Source organism: Manis pentadactyla, chromosome 2 (assembly GCF_030020395.1).
Source record: "Manis pentadactyla isolate mManPen7 chromosome 2, mManPen7.hap1, whole genome shotgun sequence".
Classification (NCBI taxonomy): domain Eukaryota; kingdom Metazoa; phylum Chordata; class Mammalia; order Pholidota; family Manidae; genus Manis; species Manis pentadactyla.
Genome location: NC_080020.1, coordinates 45972912 through 45994461, shown reverse-complemented (window position 1 = coordinate 45994461; position 21550 = coordinate 45972912). Strand labels below are relative to the sequence as shown.

General features: G+C 48.6%; 1 protein-coding gene and 1 pseudogene across 2 annotated transcripts in view; one reads left to right on the top strand and one right to left on the bottom strand.

The window, feature by feature from the left end:
* Positions 1-3222: 3222 nt before the first annotated feature.
* NEURL1B (neuralized E3 ubiquitin protein ligase 1B) overlaps positions 3223-21550 on the bottom strand; it is a 38943-nt gene continuing 20615 nt past the window's right edge. The window contains exons 3-5 of one of the 2 annotated variants that reach the window (XM_036884718.2): positions 8410-9129; positions 6416-6541; positions 3223-6012 (exon numbers count right to left, since the gene is read on the bottom strand). In XM_036884718.2, the coding sequence (XP_036740613.2) occupies positions 5825-6012; positions 6416-6541; positions 8410-9129 (1034 nt within the window). In that variant the 3' untranslated portion in view covers positions 3223-5824. Of the gene's footprint in view, positions 6070-6415; positions 6542-8409; positions 9130-21550 lie in introns of both variants that reach the window. The other variant, XM_036884717.2, reaches the window with a different exon arrangement.
* LOC118911980 (cleavage and polyadenylation specificity factor subunit 5-like) lies at positions 13784-17748 on the top strand (annotated as a pseudogene).

Here is a 21550-nt window from a genome sequence, read left to right as displayed (position 1 = left end):
TTTGTCGTTATACAAAACTTGGAAAACACAGGGAAAAACGCCACCAATAATGCCATCACCCAGACAGAGCCCCCAGGGACATTTTGCTTATTTTGTTGGTCCTTCCAATACATGGTCAAGTTTGAGGGCTGTTGGTTTTTCTTTTTTTTTTTTAACAATCACAACATCGGAGTGTATGTTCAGTTTTGTATCTTGATTTTCCCACCATATTTTAACATAAACACATCTCCATGTTATAACGTCTTTGCTGAGGGTCAGATGCCATGCCTGGCACATGATCCACACCATCTCAATAATGTTCACACCCACCCTAAAACTAGGAGCTCTAATTCTTCTTGCTTTGCAAATCAGGAAACTGAGGCACAAAGCAGTTAAGTGTCTCACTCAATATTGTGGTGAGGACCAGGCTGTCTGGCCTCCCCACCCATGCTATTAGCCAGGTATGTGTCTGCAACATGGCTTATTCAACCTTTCTTGGAGGGACCCGTTGTTTTCCCCTACCCTGCATTCCTCCTCCACTGTTCCTATTTCCCCCAGGAACTGAAATCCTCCACTTTCAGTCTGAGGGGGGCAGCTATTGGGTGGAGTTGAACACATGCCTTGGGTCTAGCCCATCAGAGCCCTGTATCTCCCTGGCCTCCATGATTGGTTCAGGAAGGGGCATGTGATCCAGGTTGGTTCGCGTAGGAATCGTTCAAAGTCATGTTGTATAGCGTGGACCTGCAGCCAGTTGCCCCGAGAACCTGCTGGGATGGGGCCAGAACAAAGGAGGGCAGAGACCCAGTCTTGTCTCAACATTTCAGCTTCTGGACGCAGTTGTATCTGCAGGGGACTCTGCTGTTCTGACACTGGACTTCTCCATTACCTGAGCCCTTTCATCCCTTTAAGCAAGTTGGATTTCTGTTACTTGTAACCAAGAGTTCTGGGAAGTACACCCTGGTTGTCGGACATTGGGGCGGCTTATAGTTTTCTACCATTATAAATAATGCTACAGTGAACATCTTTACATATAGAACTTATCCTTGATTAGAATTATTGTGATATTTTCTTAGGAGCTACTTGGCAAAAGGCTCAAACGTTGTTGGGCTCTGTAAACATTTTGCCAGCTATTTCTTTAAGGATGGTAATGGCTTCACTTTCACTCCCCAGCAGTGTATGCAGCTGTGGTTTTGAAAATTGAGTTGTGAGACTTTATTTGAACAAGTTAAAAGTTGTATTTGTTTTTTAAACAGTAAAATTATGTTAATATAAAACATAAAAACAGATAAAACTGAAACACACAACACAAAACACAACACACAGGACCAGTGCAAACCCTTCCCAACCAATCCCCCAGGTTTTAAACTCTTTATTACAGATCCACCAAAGATTAGACTGTATTGGAGAGGTCACAGTACTGAATCGGAAAAGTAAGAATAATAGACATTGTTTAAAAGGTCTGTACACAGGTAGTTGGGGGTGGGATGAGGGACCTCATCACTCCAACATCAGCAACATAATGCAGAGGTGTTTCTGTGATTATCGCAGATTTCTAGAACACTACCATGTACGACAGTCCCTTGCCCACTTTCTAAAAGTTGCTTTTAAAAAAGATAAAAAGTGCACAGACGCTTTCATAAGGCACAGACAGATTGTTGTACAAGTCATCTCATTAGGGATTTGGAAAAGACAGTGGGGCAATTAAATACCGAGAAATGCCAGGAGGCCACGTGTTCCTGAGCCGATGTGCCTCTGCCAGAACTGGGGCAGAGACGGGACCAAGCAGGGGGAAGTCACTGCCTCTCCAAGACTTCGCACAGCCCCATTTCTCAACTGGAACTGACTGGGGGTTCTCTGGGGACTTGGGGATTGATTTCCAGCAACCAGTCCCAAGGCTTGAAAGTAGTAGGTAGCCAACGGCGCCCCCTGCCCCTCCATCTCCCTGGCAGGACCTGAGGGTGATCATCAACCAGGGGAGCCTTTGGGGATTCTGCCCAAGGCCATTGGGGCAGCCGCTTACTGTTACAGGGTGCCTGGCATCTCTGACACAGAGGCTTTTCGAAGCATGCAGGAGGCTCTGGGGAAGGAAAGCAGTTGTGCGCACTTGCCAAGATAGACCCCTGAAGCAAGAGAATGGCTAAGAAGGCCCAAAGAATTCTCCCCAAATGTCTCACCCTCTCACTGTCTTTATCTCTGAAGGCAGAGTTGGGCACTGTACTCTCCGTCCCCAGCACCCCACACCTAGTAGGCACTCAGCAGAGGTGGGTTGACTTTATGTGCACGTGTAGGTAGTATTTTACCAAACCCCTCAACACACGTAGTTTGATTTCTGATTTATTCAGTAAACGTTTAATGAGAAACTACCACGTGCTAGTACAAGGACCTGACACCAGAGGGGTCAAATAAGAGTCAATAAATCTGTCCATCTCCTGCTCTGGACCGCAGGCTCACTGCAGGCTCTGTCTTTACTCCCAGTTCCCAGCCCCGTGTCCAGAACACAGGCCTGCTGACGAGAGGGTGTTAAATGACTGAGAAATTGTTGCTGCAGTGAGGAGAACCGCTACCCAGAAACTCCAGGTAGCTAAATCCCAGAAACTCCCAGTTCTGGGAATGGACTAGAAATAGTTTGTTTTCAACTTGGAAACAGCCCAGTTAACCTGGTGATCCTCAGGCACAAGACCACACGCCAAAGGTGGGTATCCTCTGGTCTCCCCCATCCTACCCCTGGAGTCCCTGCTAGAAGGGGTGGTGGTCATGAGGCTCAGGAAGCTGGTGGGACATGGCCCTCAGCCCTCTCCAAAGCTGCCCTACATGGGAGCCCCCCATAACAGGAGGCCCTGGGGTCGGATGTAAGACCCCACACAGCTCAGTTCCCCTGGGAGAAGGGGGCAGTGGGCAGGTGAGCCTGGAAAGGACACTTGTCCTTCTAGCGTATGGGTGGCAGAAGGACCAGAGTCTGGGGCTGGAATCCTCCACACAGGTGCAGGAGCCTGGCCTCTCTCCACAGGGCTGCCCATATTTATTTTAAACAAGAAAACTCAGCCAGTCTTGAGCTTTCTGTGATTTGGGGCCAGGCTGTGGAGTGTGGGATTTGGCACCAGAAACTCCTGGATTTGCACCCCAGCCCTGCCCCCTCCCAGGCTGCAGGCCTAAGTCACTTCACTTACAGGACCTCAGTTCTCTTACCTGCCAATGGAGATTGTACCGTAGTTCATCAGTTCTAAGCAGCACAGGTTTTTTACATTTCAGTATCTCTGATTAGAATGAGTTGTATAGCTCTGGCATCTTACAGTTAAAATTGGCAGTGTTTTTCCTCAGCAGTACATAAAATGGTGTGTTTGATAATTAGTGGTGTCTTAGATATGACCCTATGTGGTAATAAGACCTGGCTCATGGGATTGATGCATGAGACCTTCCCAGCCCTGCACTGAGGCACACAATGATGCAAAATACATAAGAGTGGTTCCCTTTCCCCTGCCTCTTCTCCACCAGAACAAAGAGGGCCTGTGAACAACACCCTTGTAGCACTGAATCAATCAGCTTAGAGCATCCTGATATGTCTGGTTTTTAGAAGATAAACACCCCCTTAATTCCTCTTGAAAATGGGGAGGTTATTTATAGCAGCTGTAGAGCAAGTTAAACAGGCCACTGGCTCCCTTCATCCCAGGTAACAGGTCACCAGGGGTGTGGCCTGGCCTACCTGGGGTCCAGGCCCTCAGTCACTTGCTTCCTGGTGGTGGCTATACATGACCCGGGCTGGAACCCTAGTGGGCAGTCAGAAAGGGCAAGGGGCAGGAGAGAAACACCCCCCCCACCCCCGACCTCCCAGGTGCTGAGATGCCTGGAGCTTGCATGCGGCTCCATCCAGGCAGGGGGTGCTGCCTGGAGAACCACAGTCCTGGGTGCAGCAAGGCCTCTCAAGCAGGGCCTGTGCCGGCCCACACCTGGCACACTGGGGAGATGGAAGGTGACCAAATTCAGCTGTGTCCTTGGTGCTGCCTAAATTCTCACTCTCATCTTGGCAAATGCTGGGGTTCCACTAGCTCTCCAAAAGATTCTGCTGTAAAGTTAAAATATGGGTGTGTTCCCCAAATTCACTAGGGAAAAATAACCAGTCAGGGGTTCTTGCAGGGCCAAGAGTGGAGTTTCTGAAGTTGAGATAGGTCAGAACACTGTGACCACTTCCAGGCAGAACAGCGGTTGGTCCAAGACCTGCAGCATCAGAAGAGCAGAGACCAACTGGCTTCAAGGACTTCATTTGTTGAGGGCTCAGCAGAGCTGGGCTCCGGGCTCCCAGACACCCAACACACACATTCAGCAGACGAGCAGATTAAGAGTTGTAATAAAAATGGTACCTGCTCTCTGCAAGGTGTCTTGGACTTTTTCAAATGTTGTGCTGGTCCTCCCAAGGGCTCTGGAGTGGGCAGGTACTAGGCTTCCTCTTGGAAAGATTGGGAACTGAGAATCAGAGAGGCCCAGGGACTTCCCCAAAGGTACAGCACAAGACAGTGCAGAGGTGGGGCCCAGAACTGGGACTAGGAAGGGAGACGCAGGCCTGGGCCAGCCCATCCACCCAGCTGTGGTCTGGGAGTCTGCAGAGATGGGCCTGGGCAGGGATGAGGGGGTAGAGGCAGGGCCAGGGTCACAGGAAGTGCCTAGCACACAGCCCTGGGAGGCGGGGAGTCCCAGTGTCAGCATGTTCAATTACTGACTCACTTACTAACTTCCTAATGATCAATTAATGTCTTAGTGATCAGCAGGGGAAGATAAGCCGAGATGCAGAACAAGGAGCAGTGGCGCAGCCCTGGCTCTCCCTCGGACTCTGACAGCAGATCAGCCCAGTGATGCACGCCCAGAGCCACTGGTGAATGCCAGACCCCGGCCTACATAGATACGCAGATCTGTCTGCTCGATGGAGGGGCCCTTCCAACTCTGCATGAGTCACCCGTCTCTAAGATCCTTTCCCTCCCCCAGGAAAAGAGAACCTGCTGCTTGCCTCCTCCTTGGGGAGGGCAAGGGGGCTACAGTCTAAAAGCATCTAGGGCCCAGGTCACACCGAGGTGTGGTGTGCTTAGGATTAGGCTGTCTAGGGGGTGAAAGGGTGAAGGCTTTGGGGTGACACCACCCAGAGCTCTAGGCAGCAGCACCCATCAAAACTCCTCTTGAGGACTGAGTAAGAAACTAAAAAAGCAAATTGTTCTTTTATGTTCTCCGCCCACCTTCTCCCCATGGAGCTGTTGCTTTGGAGCTGTAAACAATGAGCTATTTTTTCCTCCCCTTAGAAAATCTGAGTGTCCCCTTTCTATATCATCCAAGGGAGTTCTGTTTAGGTGCAGGTTTTCATATCTTCAAAACCAGCTGATGTCACAGTCCCAGAAAGTGAACCATTTCTAGCCACGCTAACTTCTGGGCTCTGGATTGCACATTCCTTCATGTTAAGTAACCTCCTAAAGTCAGGATCCCTGGATAAATACCTGTGCGTTCTCTCTCACTCATTCTCACACATTCCTCCCACACACTCAACCCCACCCAGCCAAAAGCATTGCACTAAGCATGCTGTTTCCCAGCTGATGGGTCACCAAGGGACAGGGTGGCCTGCCAGGCAGTTCCTGAGCTTGCTCTTGGGACGGCCTCTTGGGGGCATAGCACTTTTGAGCCAGAAGCAGCCCTTGCTGGGGCTCAGACCCCCAGGGCCTCATCTCCACAACTGTCATGCCTTGCCCACCATTGAAGAATGGCAGACGAGATGGCTGCCCTTGACTCCCTGGTGGCCATGATGGTTGCTCAGCCCAGAGGGCTTCAGAAAGGTGACTGTGCTCTGGCCAAGGCCTGTCAGTGGGCCAGGCTACGGCCTGTAGATCTTGATGACGTCCTTGATGGGCCGCCGGCAGATGGGGCAGCAGGCCCGGGTCTGCCTCTTGAGCCGCAGGCCACAACTGTGGCACAGGCACATGTGTCCACACGTGTAGATAACCGTGTCCACTTCACCATCAAAGCACACCGTGCACTCGCTGTTCTTGCTGCCTGCCGGCTCTGGAGGGGAGAATACGGGGGACACCGGGGGGCTCAGCGGGGAGCTGGGGGCTGTCACTGCAGAAAGGGAGAATAGGACAGACCTTAATAATGTGGTTCTCAGGTGGGTTGTGCTGGGGCAACCCCAGAAGGCAGAGGTTCTGTGGCGGAACCCATAGGGGAACGATTTTGGAAGGCACCAATTTTGGTTTCTCTTCTAGGTTTTGCCCCTTTCACCACCACCCCTTCCCCAAGCATCAAGCACTGGTATCACCCTTTGGAATGCCACATCTAGATGCTTCTCCTCCCTCTAGCTGAGGAAAGAGAGGATGCAGGGGGTGGAGGTGGTCAGCCCTGCTGAGCCCCAGGAAGGAGCCAAGCCAGCTGCCAGCCCCTACCTCCTGTAGGGTTTGCCCTTCCTTACCCAGAGATGACTCAGATGCTGAAGAGGACTGGTTGACACTGAAGGCCATGTCAGAATCACTGTCATCCTGGGAGCCGCTGAGGGACCCCGATGGGGATGTGGTTGCAGGGCTGGACTGAAGTGTGCCTGAGAGCAAAGAGACTCCATCAGGGCAGGTGGGAGCTTGGCCCTGCTCTGCTGGTCCCCGGCTCTTCACTGCTTTGCATCTCAGCTTCCCCACCTGCCTAATGGGAGGACCAAAGCTACCTCATAGGATTCTGCAAAAGATGTACTGATGGAATTGTATGTGTGGTGGGGATCTGTTCTTTGTCTGCCCAGCCTTCATTCCCATTTGAGAAAGAGAATCAGGATTTTGTTTTGGGGTAATACTTCACCCTCCCTCACATGATCCAACAAAGGCCAATGGGGCCTTCCCAAGGACTTCCACTACAACTGTTGGAAAAGAAGGCGCTCATCCCATAAGGAGGTGAGCGTGGCACTGTTGGGCCTTCATTTGAGAGTGAAACCAACTCAAGAGAAAAGTGAGATTTCAGATGGGATTCTGACGCTATCCTTTCAGCACCTACATCCAGCTGTACCTGAATCCATCTGATATAATCCCAGACTTCTGAGGTATGTGTACCCATACACTTTTCTTTTTGCTTAGGGCACTTTGAGCGAGGTTTCGTCACTTTTAGCTACAAGATTCCTGACAAGCAGCGTTTAACATGGATGAGTTTTCTTCCCCCAACTCATTGCCAGTTCAGATAATAATGGGCTATTTCTTGGGTGAAGAAAGATGCCCCTCCCCTTCCTCTACTTGAGGATGGATGGACAGATATTGCAGTACCAGGCCTGCTGTCAAGGAGCCATTAGGAGGGCAAGTCCCTGGCCTCCAGAAGCAGTCACTTCCTTTCTCCTCCCTTCTCTTCCTGACCTCTCAAGGGCTCCTCCTGGCCCCTCTGGAGGCGCTGGGAGGGGGTGAGAAGGACTCTAGGCTCAGTTCTTGCAAAGCCCCAGTGGGAACTTGGGCAACTCACCTCAGGGTGATATGATGACTAAGTCTGATTGTCCCTGAAAGAACAAAAACCTACCAAGCAGCCAGCACTACTTGCTGTTCTTCCTCTGCCCTCAAACAACAACAGTCACTGTTATTTCTATTACTACTTATTAAATAAGCTGTAGGTGGCAGGCACCTGCTGAAAGCATTATGTGTACCTCACATTTCATTTCATCCTCACGACAACCCCAGGATGCAGGTAATTACTTCTTTTCTGCACAGAAGGAAACTGAGACTCAGAGATGGCCTGTGATTTGCCCAACAGCTTCCTGGCTGACCAGTTACGATTGGGCAGTGCTTTATTCTCTCTGTGCTTCACTTTTCTTATCTGTAGATGGGATAATGGTATTTGGTTTCATAAGGGCAGTGGGAGGATAACATTGAGTGAGGTAACATACAAATGTTCATCGGTTCTGTTATCATTTGGACTTTACTTCTTGAACCATGGAAAATGGAGCTGTGCTCTTTGGGAACCTCCCCTGACCACCACCCGCAACTACACCAACTGGGCGAGGAGCCCCTCTGCCCTGAAAACACCACAAGAGCAGCTCTCCACGTGGCTGTGCCTGGTCTGTGTCTTGTCCTCCTCTGTGCCCCGTCTTGGAGCCCCAGGGCCTTGGCCCCAGCTGGTGGGTGCTCGTGTCTATTTGTAGCATGAATGAAGGTAAGAAACATCAAGCCTCCATTCCATTTTCTGTGGACAGTGTCATTTTTATTTACTCTTTTAAGTGTAGTTGTATTTGCCTTTTCTCCTATGCATTATAGGAGAAAATAAATAATAAATCATAATGTGAATAAAAATCACACGGGCCATTTACCGGCTGCATAAAGCCTGCCAGGCCAATTACTTTGGTACTTAGTTGGGTATGGACAAATTGTGTTCCCGAGAGCAACCTGGGCATCCCAGGGGCACCCGTTAGAAATGCACCCCGGCCCGCTCCCCCGGGGAACTTACCGAGGAGGCGCAGCTGGCCCGCGGCGCCACCGCGCACAGCGAAGAAGGCCCAGAGCGCCTGCGTGGTGTCAACGCACAGTAGGCGGCCACGTGGGCGCCCGTTGACGCCCAGGAGCACGTCGCCGCCGGGCCGCAGCGTGAAGCTGAGTGCGTCACCGCCACTGGGCACGGGTCCGACGTGCGCCACCACCCAGTACTCCTTGCGGTCGAGCAGCGCGTCGGGGTCGGCCGGCAGCTCGGCGGGCCGGAGTCCACCAGGGTCACACGATGTGATGCCGAAGGCCAGCAAGCCGGGCGCCGCCAGCCCGGGGCGGCCCACCTCCACGAAGAGGCTCTCGCCGGGTCGCAGTGGGCGCTCGGAGAAGACGAGTGTGCGGCCGACGTCGGGCCGCGGCGCACAGGCCACTTTGCGGTCGGCGGACAGGCTGACGTCAGAACCACGCGTTGTGTGAAAGCGCAGGTCGGCCTCAAGCAGCGCGGGCGATGACGAGGGCCACGTGCGCTCGCGGGGCCCGCACGGGATGGAGGCAGCCGCGGCGTCTGCAGGCTGCTGGCCCGGGGCACGGCCCAGTGCCAGGTGGCCCAGCTTGGCCACCACCTGGTTGTTCTCGAGCTCGTTGTTGTCGAAGTTGGCCGCGTCGTGGCTGCTGGACGGCAGGCAGGCGCTGAAGTGGGCCTGGCTGAGGCGGGTGGACGTCAGTGTGTCGGCAAACGCACTCTCTACTCGAGGACAGAAGATGGGCTGGTGAGAGTGTTGCCCATGCTGGAGCCCCCTGCCCACATGGGGGGCCTACCCAGGGCCTGGACCTACCCATGACTCAAGTAGCCCCCCCCTTCTTTTACTGGTTCATTTGTGTACTTATTTCAGACGAAGTGCACTGAATCAAATTAACCATAATCTTTAGTTTACTTGACATACTCTTGTCTTCAGGATGTACAGATAAAGCTATTCTTTTTTCTTCCCTCCTTCCACCCCTCCCCACTTTTCTCTCCACCCTCCTTTTCTCTCCTTTTTTCCCTCATTTTCTCTCCCTCCTTCCTTCCTTTTCCCCTCCCTCCCTCAGTGGTTGTCATACTTTGGAAGATTTAAAGGGCATTTGAAAACCCTTTATTGTCTGCCTCTCCAACTAGAATGTAAGGTTCAAGACAATGAGAGAACCCTTTTGCTTTTTATTTGTGGTCTTATTACGTGAGAGGTACTATACTAAGCTCCTTTCACGTATTACACCATTTAGTCCTCACACAATCTGTGAGATGTATAGTTATCATCTACCACTTAACAAAGAAGGGAGCTGAGGTTCAGAGGGTTAAGGAATATGACCAAGATCACACAGCAATTAGGTGGCAAAGCCAGTCAAGAACTAGGCTGTCTGGCTCTTCACCACATGCTGACTCAGGAAAGTGGCAGCATGCAGCACAATAACCGGGTGGTACTCAAACATTGAATTTATAAGGTTTCTATAAGAGATTTTCTCATTCTATAGAATAGTAAACTAAGGGAGACTTTTTAAAAAGCCACAGTCATAAAAATATTTTTGAATATTTTTTAGTAATACAAAAAAAATGTTTGATACAACATACTGTTAAGTTAAAAAAACAAAAGTAATGTCTTTCATACAAACAAAATAAAAGTAATATGGGTCTTCATACTTTGGAAATTGTTGATTGTCGCCCCAACTAGAATTTGAGTCCCTAGAGGGTCGGGCTATGCCAGATTGTTCACCACCTTGTTCTCAGGGCTTAGCAGAAGCAGAGCCCTGGGCAAATAGCCTTCATTGTTTATTGGATGAATAAATGTATGAATGAGGTTTCTAGAAGAGACTGGCTGATACTCTGAATAACAAAGAAATCAAGGAAAGAAACAGTTATGAAAGTATTTTGAAGTGTTTTTCAGGGATTAAATATATTGTTAACCACAGTAAGTAGACAAAGCCAGAAAAAGTGTTTCTCAAACTTTTTGAAACACAACCCCTTTAGGTAAGATTTCCTTAAATGTTACCACTCTGTAATTTATATCATGAAAAAAAGATTTCTTCCTCTTTAGTTTTCCAAATACAAAATTAAATAATAATGAACATGCTTTTTCACAAAGCATGCACTAGCCCCTCGTGAGAGTGTGGTGTGTTAATCCTCACTCCCATCCCCTCCATACAGAGCAGATTTTGCAAATTGGCTGTCCAAGTTCTGATCCTGGCTCACAGACCTGTTTGTGTAGCCTACTGGTGTTTTTCTTTCTTTTTTTAAGTAAACACGTACACAAATGTATAGTGAATGCTGATTATCCAGATGCAACAAATATCAATTCATGGCCCATCTTCTTTCATTGACACAACTCTCTCTCCTGTATTATTTTAAAACAATCCCAGACACGCCATTTCATCTAAAAAATTGCAGTATGTCTTATAAAGGAAAGATTTCTTGTCATATTATGTGTGTAAATATGCTTTTTTCCTGCTTTGAATGAAGATACAAATGAAGTTCATTCATTGTCACTGGTTTCTTTTTTTAAGCTATAGGTTGCCACTTCATCTTTTTTTCCTCCCTTCCATGTTTTCGTTGAGTAAATCACCACTTGATCTTTAAATTTTTTTAAAAATTAGTAGCCAATACTTATGTATCCAGGAGATTTCTCTTAAAGTAGACTTACAGTCTCTCTTAGAAAATCAGGAGGTCAGGTAACACAGGGCTTGAATTCTGGCATGACAGCAGTTAGCTAAAGCTTGCCCTTTTGCTGAGGACGTTTGCTCTCCTTTCCCAGGGCCCCAAGCTGGCCCTCTTTCCCGTCTCAGCCACTTGCCTGGGGTCTGTGAGCATTTGAGTGTGTATGTCTTGTCTTAGAGGTTACCTCCCTATAACTTGGAGGAAGAAGTGGGCTTTCAGTTTGGTTCTTTAAAGAAGAATATATATGTCTATATTTGTCTATACTACTTTATGAGTATAGGAAATTAAATTCTGGAAAGATAGAATGTTAATGGTCATTCTCTCTCAGGCAGGTTGAAATTATGAGGGACTTCTCTCCAGATTTATCTAACATTTCTACAATAAAGATGCATACTACAGAGTTTCATCATCACAAAAACCCCAATATTATTTTTAAAAATCAGGTTCTCAATTACTATTTAACAATGTGGGGAAAATGTCCATAGTTTAACGTTAAGTGAACAAAAGAGGATACAAAACTGCATATATGATTTGATTTTAATTGTGTGGGAAATGTATGTATTGGATGCATAGGAAAAATACAGGAAGGAAATATATAAAAATTTGAGGGTGGTTATCTAGATGGAAATTTGCTTTTTTATAGTTTTTGGATTTTCTTATTTTTTTCTAATGAACATGTATTGATTTTGTAATCAGAAAAAAGCATGTATAAAAGTAGACTAAAACAAGCACTTTTTTGAAAAGGCATTTTAGACAAGTGGATGTTTCCGGTGTAGCATCCACTTCTAGTGGAGCCTCTTGGTGTAAGGCACTTTCCCAGGCTTCTCTTCCCCATCCATCCTGCTAGCGAGGCCAAGCCTAGAGGCATTGGCCGTGGCTTGTCCTGCCTTGCTTTTGCCAACACACTCTGCTTCTGTCCCCCACCTCTAATGCTCCTCCCTTCTTGCCCCTAACATCTATACGACCCATTCTTCAGTGCAGCATCCTACTTAAGACCATGGCCTGTGGACTTAGGTTCAAGTGCTGACATCAGCCCTTCCTGGCTATGTGACTTGAGGTTAAGTCATTTCACCTCTCAGAGCCTCAGTTTCCTCAGCTTAAAATGGAATAATGATTGTGTCCCTTCCCCTATGTTGTTATGGAGATGCCTTGATAAGGAGAGTGGCACAGAACATGCCACAAAGTAAGTGCTCAAAATATGTTAATTATTATCATTATTCTTCAGCACGTATGGAATAAAATGTACAGAGCTCTTGCCACGTGCTGTGCTGGGCGCTGGAGGGAGCAAGGTGCACAGGCAGGCATGGCTTCTGTGTTCATGGAGCCCCATTCCAGTGGGAGAGACAGACTTCAGTGAGGCATCTGAAGGAAAACTGTGATGAGTGCCACCAAAAGCCACCATCCTGTGTGGCTCTGTGAAATGGGCACATTTCCATGGGGGACCTCAGACTCTGAGGGATGAAATGAGTCTCTCCAAGTCACAGAACTGGGAGTCTCTGAGAGTGTGTAAAAGGGGGACTTGGTCTGAAGCAGGGTCTGAGAGTGGGTCAGAACAGGCCTGACAGTGATCATGAAGCTAAGACCTGATGGGCGGGGAGGGGTGCCTCAGAAGCAGGGTATAAGCATTCAAGGCAGAAGGTATAGATTGTGTGAAGGAACAGCATTTCTGAGGTGAAAGACTGGTGTGTTTGTGAGGCTGGCATTACAGCACATGTGACAGCACTTGGCTTGCCTGGTACCTGGCACACAGCAGCCCCTGAAAAGTTGAGTCTGCTCACTTTATTTCTATTCAAGGAGCTTTGTCCCTGAGTGAGACAGGCCCAAGATAGTGCAGTGCTGGCCTAGGCCGGATATTTCAGAATCCACCTCCTAAAAGGTTGTTCATGGAGAACCAGGCAGCTGCAGGCAGAAATCCCACAACATCAAGAGGCCACCAAGGGAGCTTACCAAAACCTCCGAGCTTCTAACCTGTGTGACTTGCCTCCAGACCCACTCTCTGGACCTGATGAAAGTATACACAGCCACCTTCTTGAGCATCTACCAGATGCAACTCCATGCATTCATTATCCCCCATCAATCCTAACCACTAATCCCATCAGCTCTGTAACAAAGTAGGAGGACAGAGGTTGTGAGAGATGAGTTATTCAAAGTAACACAGCCAGGGGTGATGGAACTGGGATTTTGTCTCAGGCCCTGCGATTCCAAAGCCAAGCCTCTTGATCACTAGCAACACTTTCTAAAATTCATCTGTCCTTGTTCAGCTATTAGAACTGTCCAGCATGTGGACTTAGCCTTAGACCAAGTCACAGGAAGGGTCCAAAAGCAACCCCCCAACCTCCCAACATCTACTGAGCACCATCACACAGCCGCAGCCCCAGGCTAGGTGAAGGGAGGCTGGGGTGGCTGGGAAGGGCTCGTGACCTGGCACCCTCCCTGGGCCACCTCTAGGGCCTGGCTCTGGACATGGGAGGAGGCTGGGTTCTTTTTTTCCTTTCCCTAGCTCTCAGGTCAAATATGCCTGGGCTGGAAGTAAAGCAGAATTTATGATCCAAAAAAACCATCTTTGTGTGAAGATGAAAATGAAGGCGGGAAGAACTGGAGACAGAATGAACTGGCCGCTGGTCACTTCACTGTGTCCAAAGGACTGACTCAGGGCGTGCACTGGAGGCAGAAGGGACAGGACATGCCGACAGAATGGGGGCAGGACGTAGACATGAAGACTCAAGGACGACTCCTTGAGGTTTGGACTGATAACCAAGTGCGTGGTGCCTTTCCCTGGCAGTGAGGATGCTGCCTGAACATGTTCAGTGTGAGATGCTTCTTGGATGCCAGGAGATGCGAGGAGGCAGAGGGAAGTCTGGAGTTCAGGGGAGGCAGCAGGGCTGGGAACAGGGACTTGGGAGCCCACAGCCTGGAGATGGATCCAAGGCTTGATGACAGGCTTGGGGGATGTGGTGACAGAGGGTAGACAGAGAAATGGCTCTGCTTCATGATGGTTTGTTAAACTCTACAGTTGTTTTATATACTTCTCTATATGTGTGTTGTGTTACCTGATTTAAAAGTAAGGAGATCAAAGAGAGCCTCAGAACCCTGGGGCTCCCAGCACGTGGAGACAAGCAGAAGAGAGCCAGCAAGGAGGCCAAGGAGGACTGGTGGGGAGGTGGGAGGAAAACCAGGAGTTTGCAAGGCCTGGAGCCAAGAGCAGGTCAGAGAGGCAGGGAGAGGTCACCTGTGCTGGAAGTGGGAGATTGGATCAGAGGACAGACATGAGCTCTGGATTTGGCAGTGGGGGGCTGAGGGATGAGCTTGTAGGCTGAAGTCCAGTCAAGTGGTGAGGACAGCTCTGTGGCAGCCCAGCACATGAGGGAGGAATTTGATAAAACTGGAATGAGGAGGTCTGCAGAAGGGATTCTGATGGTATACGAGCACCAGCTGCCCCATACGTTACTGCACCAGCTGGGAATCACTTTCTTCAAAGTACCTGGTGGTGAACTTAACCCTGGAGAAGATGAAACTGAAGGACTAAAATGCTCACTGACAGAGATACTGGTCATCATAATGGAGTCCTGCCACACTGGGTCATTGCTGACTGCATTGGTAACTGGGAGAGACCAAATTGTGGACCTCAGTACCCAAGTATTGCTGCACATATTCAAAAGCACATGTAAGACATGTTTTGGGTTCACCTTCAAGAGAAAGCCTTGTTTGCAGTCCTTCAAAATGACAAGCTGGTAGCTGCATCACTGAATTTTATGATAATGTACCAGGCTATGGACCCATCATAGAATTCTCATCTCCCTCAGCTCCTGAGCAGGTTCAAGATTATATACAACTGAATTCTGTGTGGTGGGACAGTAGGCAGGCAGCCATGGCCATGGGAAGGCAGGAGTTAAGACAGGGGTGTTGGGGTTCAAAAGGAGGTGTGGATGTTGTCTGGGGCATGCTGAGAGTGGACCCCAGGTCTGTGGGCCACTGAGCCTCTGCATTTCCAGATGCCAACCTTCTGCAAACCAAAGAAGACTGGACTGGGGAAGTCAGACCTCAGAATAAACATGGTAGAAAAGTTTTTGAGGGATTTATCTCTTTCTCAATATGTAAAAGGCCACCTACTTTCTATTGTTTGAAAAGTTAACATGGAGAACCAGACTGTGGGGTAAACAGGTGTGAGGATGTGAGATTTACTTTTGGTCCTACTCATACTTTTTGTACAACGTTAAAGAAAGTGGACTTCCTTCTATTTGTATATTATTCTTAATTTCACATCACACATTTAAAACCTAAAATATCATTGGTATGAGCTAAAGAAGGAAATGGAGAGGGTGGTATAAACATTTTTGAGAAAGTTTTGCTCTGAAGGAGAGCAGAAAAATGGGACAGTACCTGGTGGAGGAGGTTTTCAAGGGCATTTTTTAAAATGATGGAAGCTACTGGAGTTCTTCTGTATGCTTAGGGGAAAGATTCTGTGGAAAGAGAGAAAGTGAGGGGGAAGAAAAAGATGAATGACAGAAGCAATGGAGCTAGAGATCCTTCAGCCATGGCCATGGGAAGGCAGGAGTTAAGGACAGCTGTGTTGGGGTTCAAGAGGAGGTGTGGATGTTGTCTGAGGCATGCTGAGAGTGAACCCCAGGTCTGTAGGCCACTGACCCTCTGCATTTCCAGATGCCGCCCTTCTGCTAATCAAAGAAGACTGGACTGGGGAAGTCAGACCTTAGTTGGACCCTGGCCAGTCCTGGAAACCTCAGTTTCCTTCTGCAATGTGGGGACCCGCACCCTGCCCACAGGCCCATGGAAGCATGGAAGAACTGTGCAGTAACAATGTGCTTGGTGCTGTGCCTGGCAGAGCAGGCCTTAGTCGGACAGGCTGGTGGCCAAGAGTGGAGAGTTCACCCCAGATTGGAAGAGGACAACTCTTCAGGCCACCCTGCCAGGCAAACGCCTTACTCTGAGGGCAGTGAGGTGGGCTTTGGCCTGGATTGTTTGCAAAGAAAACATTAACTGCAAAGCCAGTTACCCTGTGCTACTCCCCTCTGGGGCTCTGGATGAAGTCAGCTGCAGCCTTTCTGCTCAGAGAGATGTGGGGTGCTCACAGGTACACTGATCCCTGCTTCCCCACCATGGCCACTGATTAGCTGGGTGACCTTGGGAAAGGCCACACCCTTCTCTGGGCCTCTGTTTCCTCACCTGCAGCATGGGGTGGTGTACTCAGACCTCTGGGCCCTGCATTTAGATCCTTAAGATCAAGTTTTTAATCAAACACTGTTCCTAACACTAATGAACACAGGCTAACTCTAGAACCACCAACAATTGTGTGACTTTGGCCAGGTTATCCATCCATGCTGAGTCCATGAATGGGGATGATACTATTTCCTGCCTCAGAGGGTTCTTGTGAGGACTAGAAGACCTCACCCAGATAAAGCTCTCTGCATGTGCCTGGCACATGGTAGGTGCTGAGGAACTAAATTGACAAAGGGGTTCAGAATTTTCAAGATGGGTAAATGGCTTCCTTACAAGGCATGTGGAGACCTGTGGCTTGGTTACCTGGCATTCAGCCCCCCTTCTTCTGGTCCCAGTACCCAGCTTTTCTTTTGAGGGAGCTGCCCCACTGCCACCTCCCACTTCCACTCATTACCTGAAGAAGGGCTCTAACCTGGCCACACAGTCCTGTTTGCCAGGCCATGGAGATGGATAAGCTAACTCAAGACATTAGCTAGCCCCTGTGGGAAAACAGCTCTTTTGCTGGGTCTGGTAAGCTGCTGGGACATGGGACTGGAGCTGCTAGTGGCCTTGATGCCCCACCCCCACCCCAAGGGAATGCTCTGCTGAGGGTGATGCCAACAAAGATGACAGGGGGGCAGGAAATAAAGGCAGCCCAGCATGCCAGGTGCTCTTCCGGGGCCTTCATGTCAAACCGGGCTTACAGGCAGCCATTCCCCTGGAAATTCCAGTCTCATGAGACATTAATTCCTTTTTTTTTTTTTTTGCTTAAGGAAGATTGAACCAGTCTCTGTCACTTGCAGCCAGAGGCTCCTGACAACAGCCTGCAATGCCATGGTCCTGGGCTGGCATGGCTTGTTTGGTCTGACCAGCGGGCCACCACTTGGCAGAGAAGGGATGATGGCGCCATGACACTGACCACTGCTTAGCTGCCCTGAAGGACAGGGCTGCCTCAGACAGCATGAGGCCTGAATCCCAGAGCTCCAGGCAAGGGCATTCTCAGGAAGGAGCCAGGGAGAAGAGTGGGAAAGGTGTGCACAACCTGGCTAAACCTTCCTCTCCTGGGTCCAGGAACTGTTAAATCCAGCAGAAAATAATGTGCCTGAGCTCAGCCCTTTCTCTCTGGCCCAGAGAAGCATCTGGAGAAATCACAGGTTTTCAGAATGGACCACTCTGGACTGCAGCGAGCCCATCCTGACTGGTGCCCTGGAGAATAGTAAACTAGCAGCCATAGGGCAGCACCGTGGGAGAATGTGCCTGCACGGAGGGTTGCTTGGGAGGTGGGGAGAGGGACTGGCAGCAACCCAGCTGTTCATCAATGTGGGAGTCCCCTAGGGAACAAGGAACCAGACAGACACAGCACAGAGACATCCTAAAAGTGGGATAAGTGAAAATAGAAAACAGAGTAAGATCCTTAGCACAATACCATCATATATGCAATATTATATATATTAAAAAGTCAATATATTTTATAAAGCTACATACATGCAAGGAAGGGCTTACACCAAACGCCATAGTGGTGCCTAACTGGGCAGGGGGAGGTACGAATGGGAGTTGCTTTGGGGGTAAAGCAGAAAAGTCAAACAAGACAAGAGAGGGGGCATGCCTGGTCCAGTGATAATACCATGCCCTGAACTGAGAGATCTGAAGAACTCAGCTCTGCACCCAGCAGGGGGGAAGGAAAGACACCCATCACTGTGCTCACAATCCTGGCCGCACCCTGGGATCACCAGAGGAGCCATAAGACATCTGGGAGCCACTGAACTAAATACAGATGCACCTGGCTTCTAATCCTGGCTCTGCCACCCACAGCTTGGTGGTTTAGGCAAGCTGCTTCCCTTTTCTGAGCCCTAGATTCTTTATCTGAAAGGCGCTAAATCACCCTGTCATGAGGAAAGAATGAATGAGATTGTCCCGAGAGGAGGCACCCCGGTGCTGGTTACATAGATGCAGCATTCTCTGCTGCAGCTGGGTCTCCTGGCCGAAGGGCACTGGGCTGGAAACACAACTCCACCAGGTAAAAGAAATACAAGATGCCTACGAACCCCTTTTAATTTCTGAGACTGAATTTTGGCTCAAATTCTAGAGCAAAGACAGTGCACCCCTGCTTCACAAACTGGAGAGGATGCTTCCCAGATGAAGGTTGCCAGATAGAATACAGGAGCTCTGTTATACTTGAATTTCAGGTAAATAACAAATTCTTTTATAAGTATGACCCAAATATTGCATGGGACATACCTGTACAAAAAATTATTCATTATGTTTCTGAAATTCAAATGAAGCTGGGTGTCCTGTATTTTTATTTGCTCAACTTGACAGCCTTACCCAGATGACACTTTCATGGGTTAGTTTTCAATTTTCACCCAGTGGGGGCTGGGAGACGCAAGGGAGAGCTGAGAGGTTCCTTCTCTGAAGTTTTCTATCCTGGGGATTAAGAGCTGAGAATCTCTAAAGGAACTATGCCCCCTCCTAATTCCTTGGGAGGAAAAGGAGGCCAGAGGGCTCTGGACAATATGAACATCAGCTTCCTTTTGTTTATCCATTTGGTACCTTGGACACTACCCTCAGGAAGCCCAGTTCTCCCAGGAATTGGGAGAGAGGGACCCCATTTATGGTAAGGATTTTGTGATTCTCATGTTGCCTCACCCCATGCTGGCGACAGGAAGGTCTTTTGCCTGGACTCAAACCATACAAAATCACAGTTTAGATTTCTTATTTTTATTATAACTTTTTTTCTGATTATAAATCATTATTGATAACTTGGGGGGAAGAATCACCCATAATCCATTTACCCACATGTAACCCATGTCAATTTGCCCTTCCCCTGGGAAGAGCCTTGACCGCATGCCAGAAACTTCCTCATTATCTCATATGACCTTCAGAAAGGAAAATAACTTTATTGGCCTTTCTGATTGTAAGAGCAATAGCTCTTTATATAAATATATGTTTTTTTTTTAAAGTTAACTCAGAGATATAAAGAAGTGAAACTCACCTAGAAGTCCCATCCCCCAGAGACTGAATTTCTTCGAATCCATTTCCCTTTTTCATGTGTTTGTGAACATGGTTGTGGGGCACCTGTGGTGCAGGTGCTTCCTGTGAGCACACCTCAGGCGCTACTTGCAGATAAAGAACCAGGCTCACATCTGCCTCCTAACACTGATGTTCCAGTAGGCTCTCCCCCTTCCCTCCAAGGGGCAAGCGCTCAGTAAGGGTTTGTCAGAACCCACATAAATGCGAGGAAGAGTGCCTGGCTCCTCACAGGCTGACTCAGTCTCATTAAGGCATCAAGGGCTGCTTCCAATTTGTATTTTTAAAAAATCCTAATCCACTTGGGCAGATTACAGGGTGGCTGTGAGTTCTTGGCTATTACCCCGAGACAAGGTCTGAGAAAGCAAGGGAATGAGGTGTGATTATTTCCATGCTCTACAGGAATAAAGAGCTCCATAAGAGAATGACAAGAGATCTATGAGGTTTTCAAAACCTGCATTTCTTGGAGGTGAAATACCAAAACTTCCCATGGAAAAGAGCATGGGGGAACTTGGATACAAGGTTCAAGTAAGGTTCTCGCTTGGAGGGTAGGCTGCTATTCACAGTTTGGTCTGCCTAAGCCTGGAATTCAGACACTTGCGCCAGCCCATGTAAAATGAGCAGAGATTCCTATTTCTTAGCGGTTATTTCTTGAGTGCCTTCTGTGTTCCAGGTACTTTGCTGTACCCCTTTCATATATCATCTCATGTCACCCCGCCAACAGTCCCAAGAAGTGGGTTATATCATGAGCCCATCTTACAGATGAAGAAACTGAGGTACAGAGAGGGTCAGGCACCTGGCCAAGGCTACACAGCTGGCAAGTGAAGAGCCAGGTGTGGAACAGAGGTCCATGTGATTCCCAACTCTCTGCTCTTAACCACTCAAGAGTTCTGCTGCCTCCCTTCTCAGGAGGGGGTACAGCCTGGATGCACCTTCCCTCCTTGCCCAATAGTGTTGGGGGTGAGGGAGGAGCCCAGCTCAGGGTTTTCCCTCAAGATGCTGGGCTGAAAGCCAGAACAGCCCAAATATTCAGATATACAAACTGTGATCCATCCTTATCATGAAGTACTACCCAACAATAAAAAAGTAACAAGTAACAAATACAGCAACAACATGGATGAATCTCAAAAATACTGGGCTGAGATAAAGAAGCCAGATATTAATGCATATATACTGTATGATTCCATTTATATGAAACTTCAGAATAGGTTTAACTAATCTATGGTGAAAAATCAGAAAAGTGGCTGCCTCCTGGAAAAAGGGGGGCCTACTCGGAAGGGATAGGTGGGAATTTTCTTGGGTTATGGACAGGGGTACAAATCTTTCAAAACTCAAACTTTAGATCCTGCAATGAATGCGGGTAAATGACATATAGGGTTGTGTCCAGATCTCCTGAGAAACCTGCTCTCCCTTTAGTCCCCCAGCAGTTGAGGCTGGGTTGGCTTAGAGGCAATCTGTGAGTTCAAGAGCTAAGGCCACACACAGAAAGCAGGTGAGTGGCTACCAGGGCCTGGAGGTGGGCAGGAATGGGAACAGCTTGATGGGTATGAGTTCCCCTTTGGAGCAATGTTTAGGGACTAGATAGAGGTAATGGTTACCAATTGAATGCCACTGGATTGTACACTTCAAAGGGGTTACTTTGATGTGCATTTTACTTAAAAAAAGAAAGAAAGAAAGGTCTCAAGATAAGGGCAGCAACTTCTGTCTCCATGAGTTCTCACCACCAGGTTCAGCCTTAGTGGCCTAGTAGCTGCGCCTTCTTTCAGAGCAGGGCCACACTTACCTCCCTGTCTCCCTAATGGACCTTGAGCCCCTTAATGGTGGGCCTGGATCTGATGCATCTGCTTGCTCACTTCCTGGACAGTGTAGATACTTGAGATTTGGGGTATAAATTTGATGGCTGAGTAAGTATATGTGTGAGTGAATGAATGATTGAGTAGCAAATGAACAAGGAAGTGAAGGAATGAGCAAAGAAATGGATGAAAGAATGAGTGAGTGCACAAGTGACTGAGTGACGGAGTAAGTGCATGACCCGCGCTAGAGCACGGGCTCTGGACTCAACCGGGTGGGTTCCAGTCCTGACTTTGCAATGCAAGTTATTAACCTCTCTCTCCACACCTCAGTTTTCTCACCTACAAGAGGGGATCACAGCCTGTCATAAGAATATGTGAGTTAAAATGTGTAACTCTCCAGGCAAAGTGAGCCTTCAGTGTTGTATTAATGGACCCGCATCCATGTG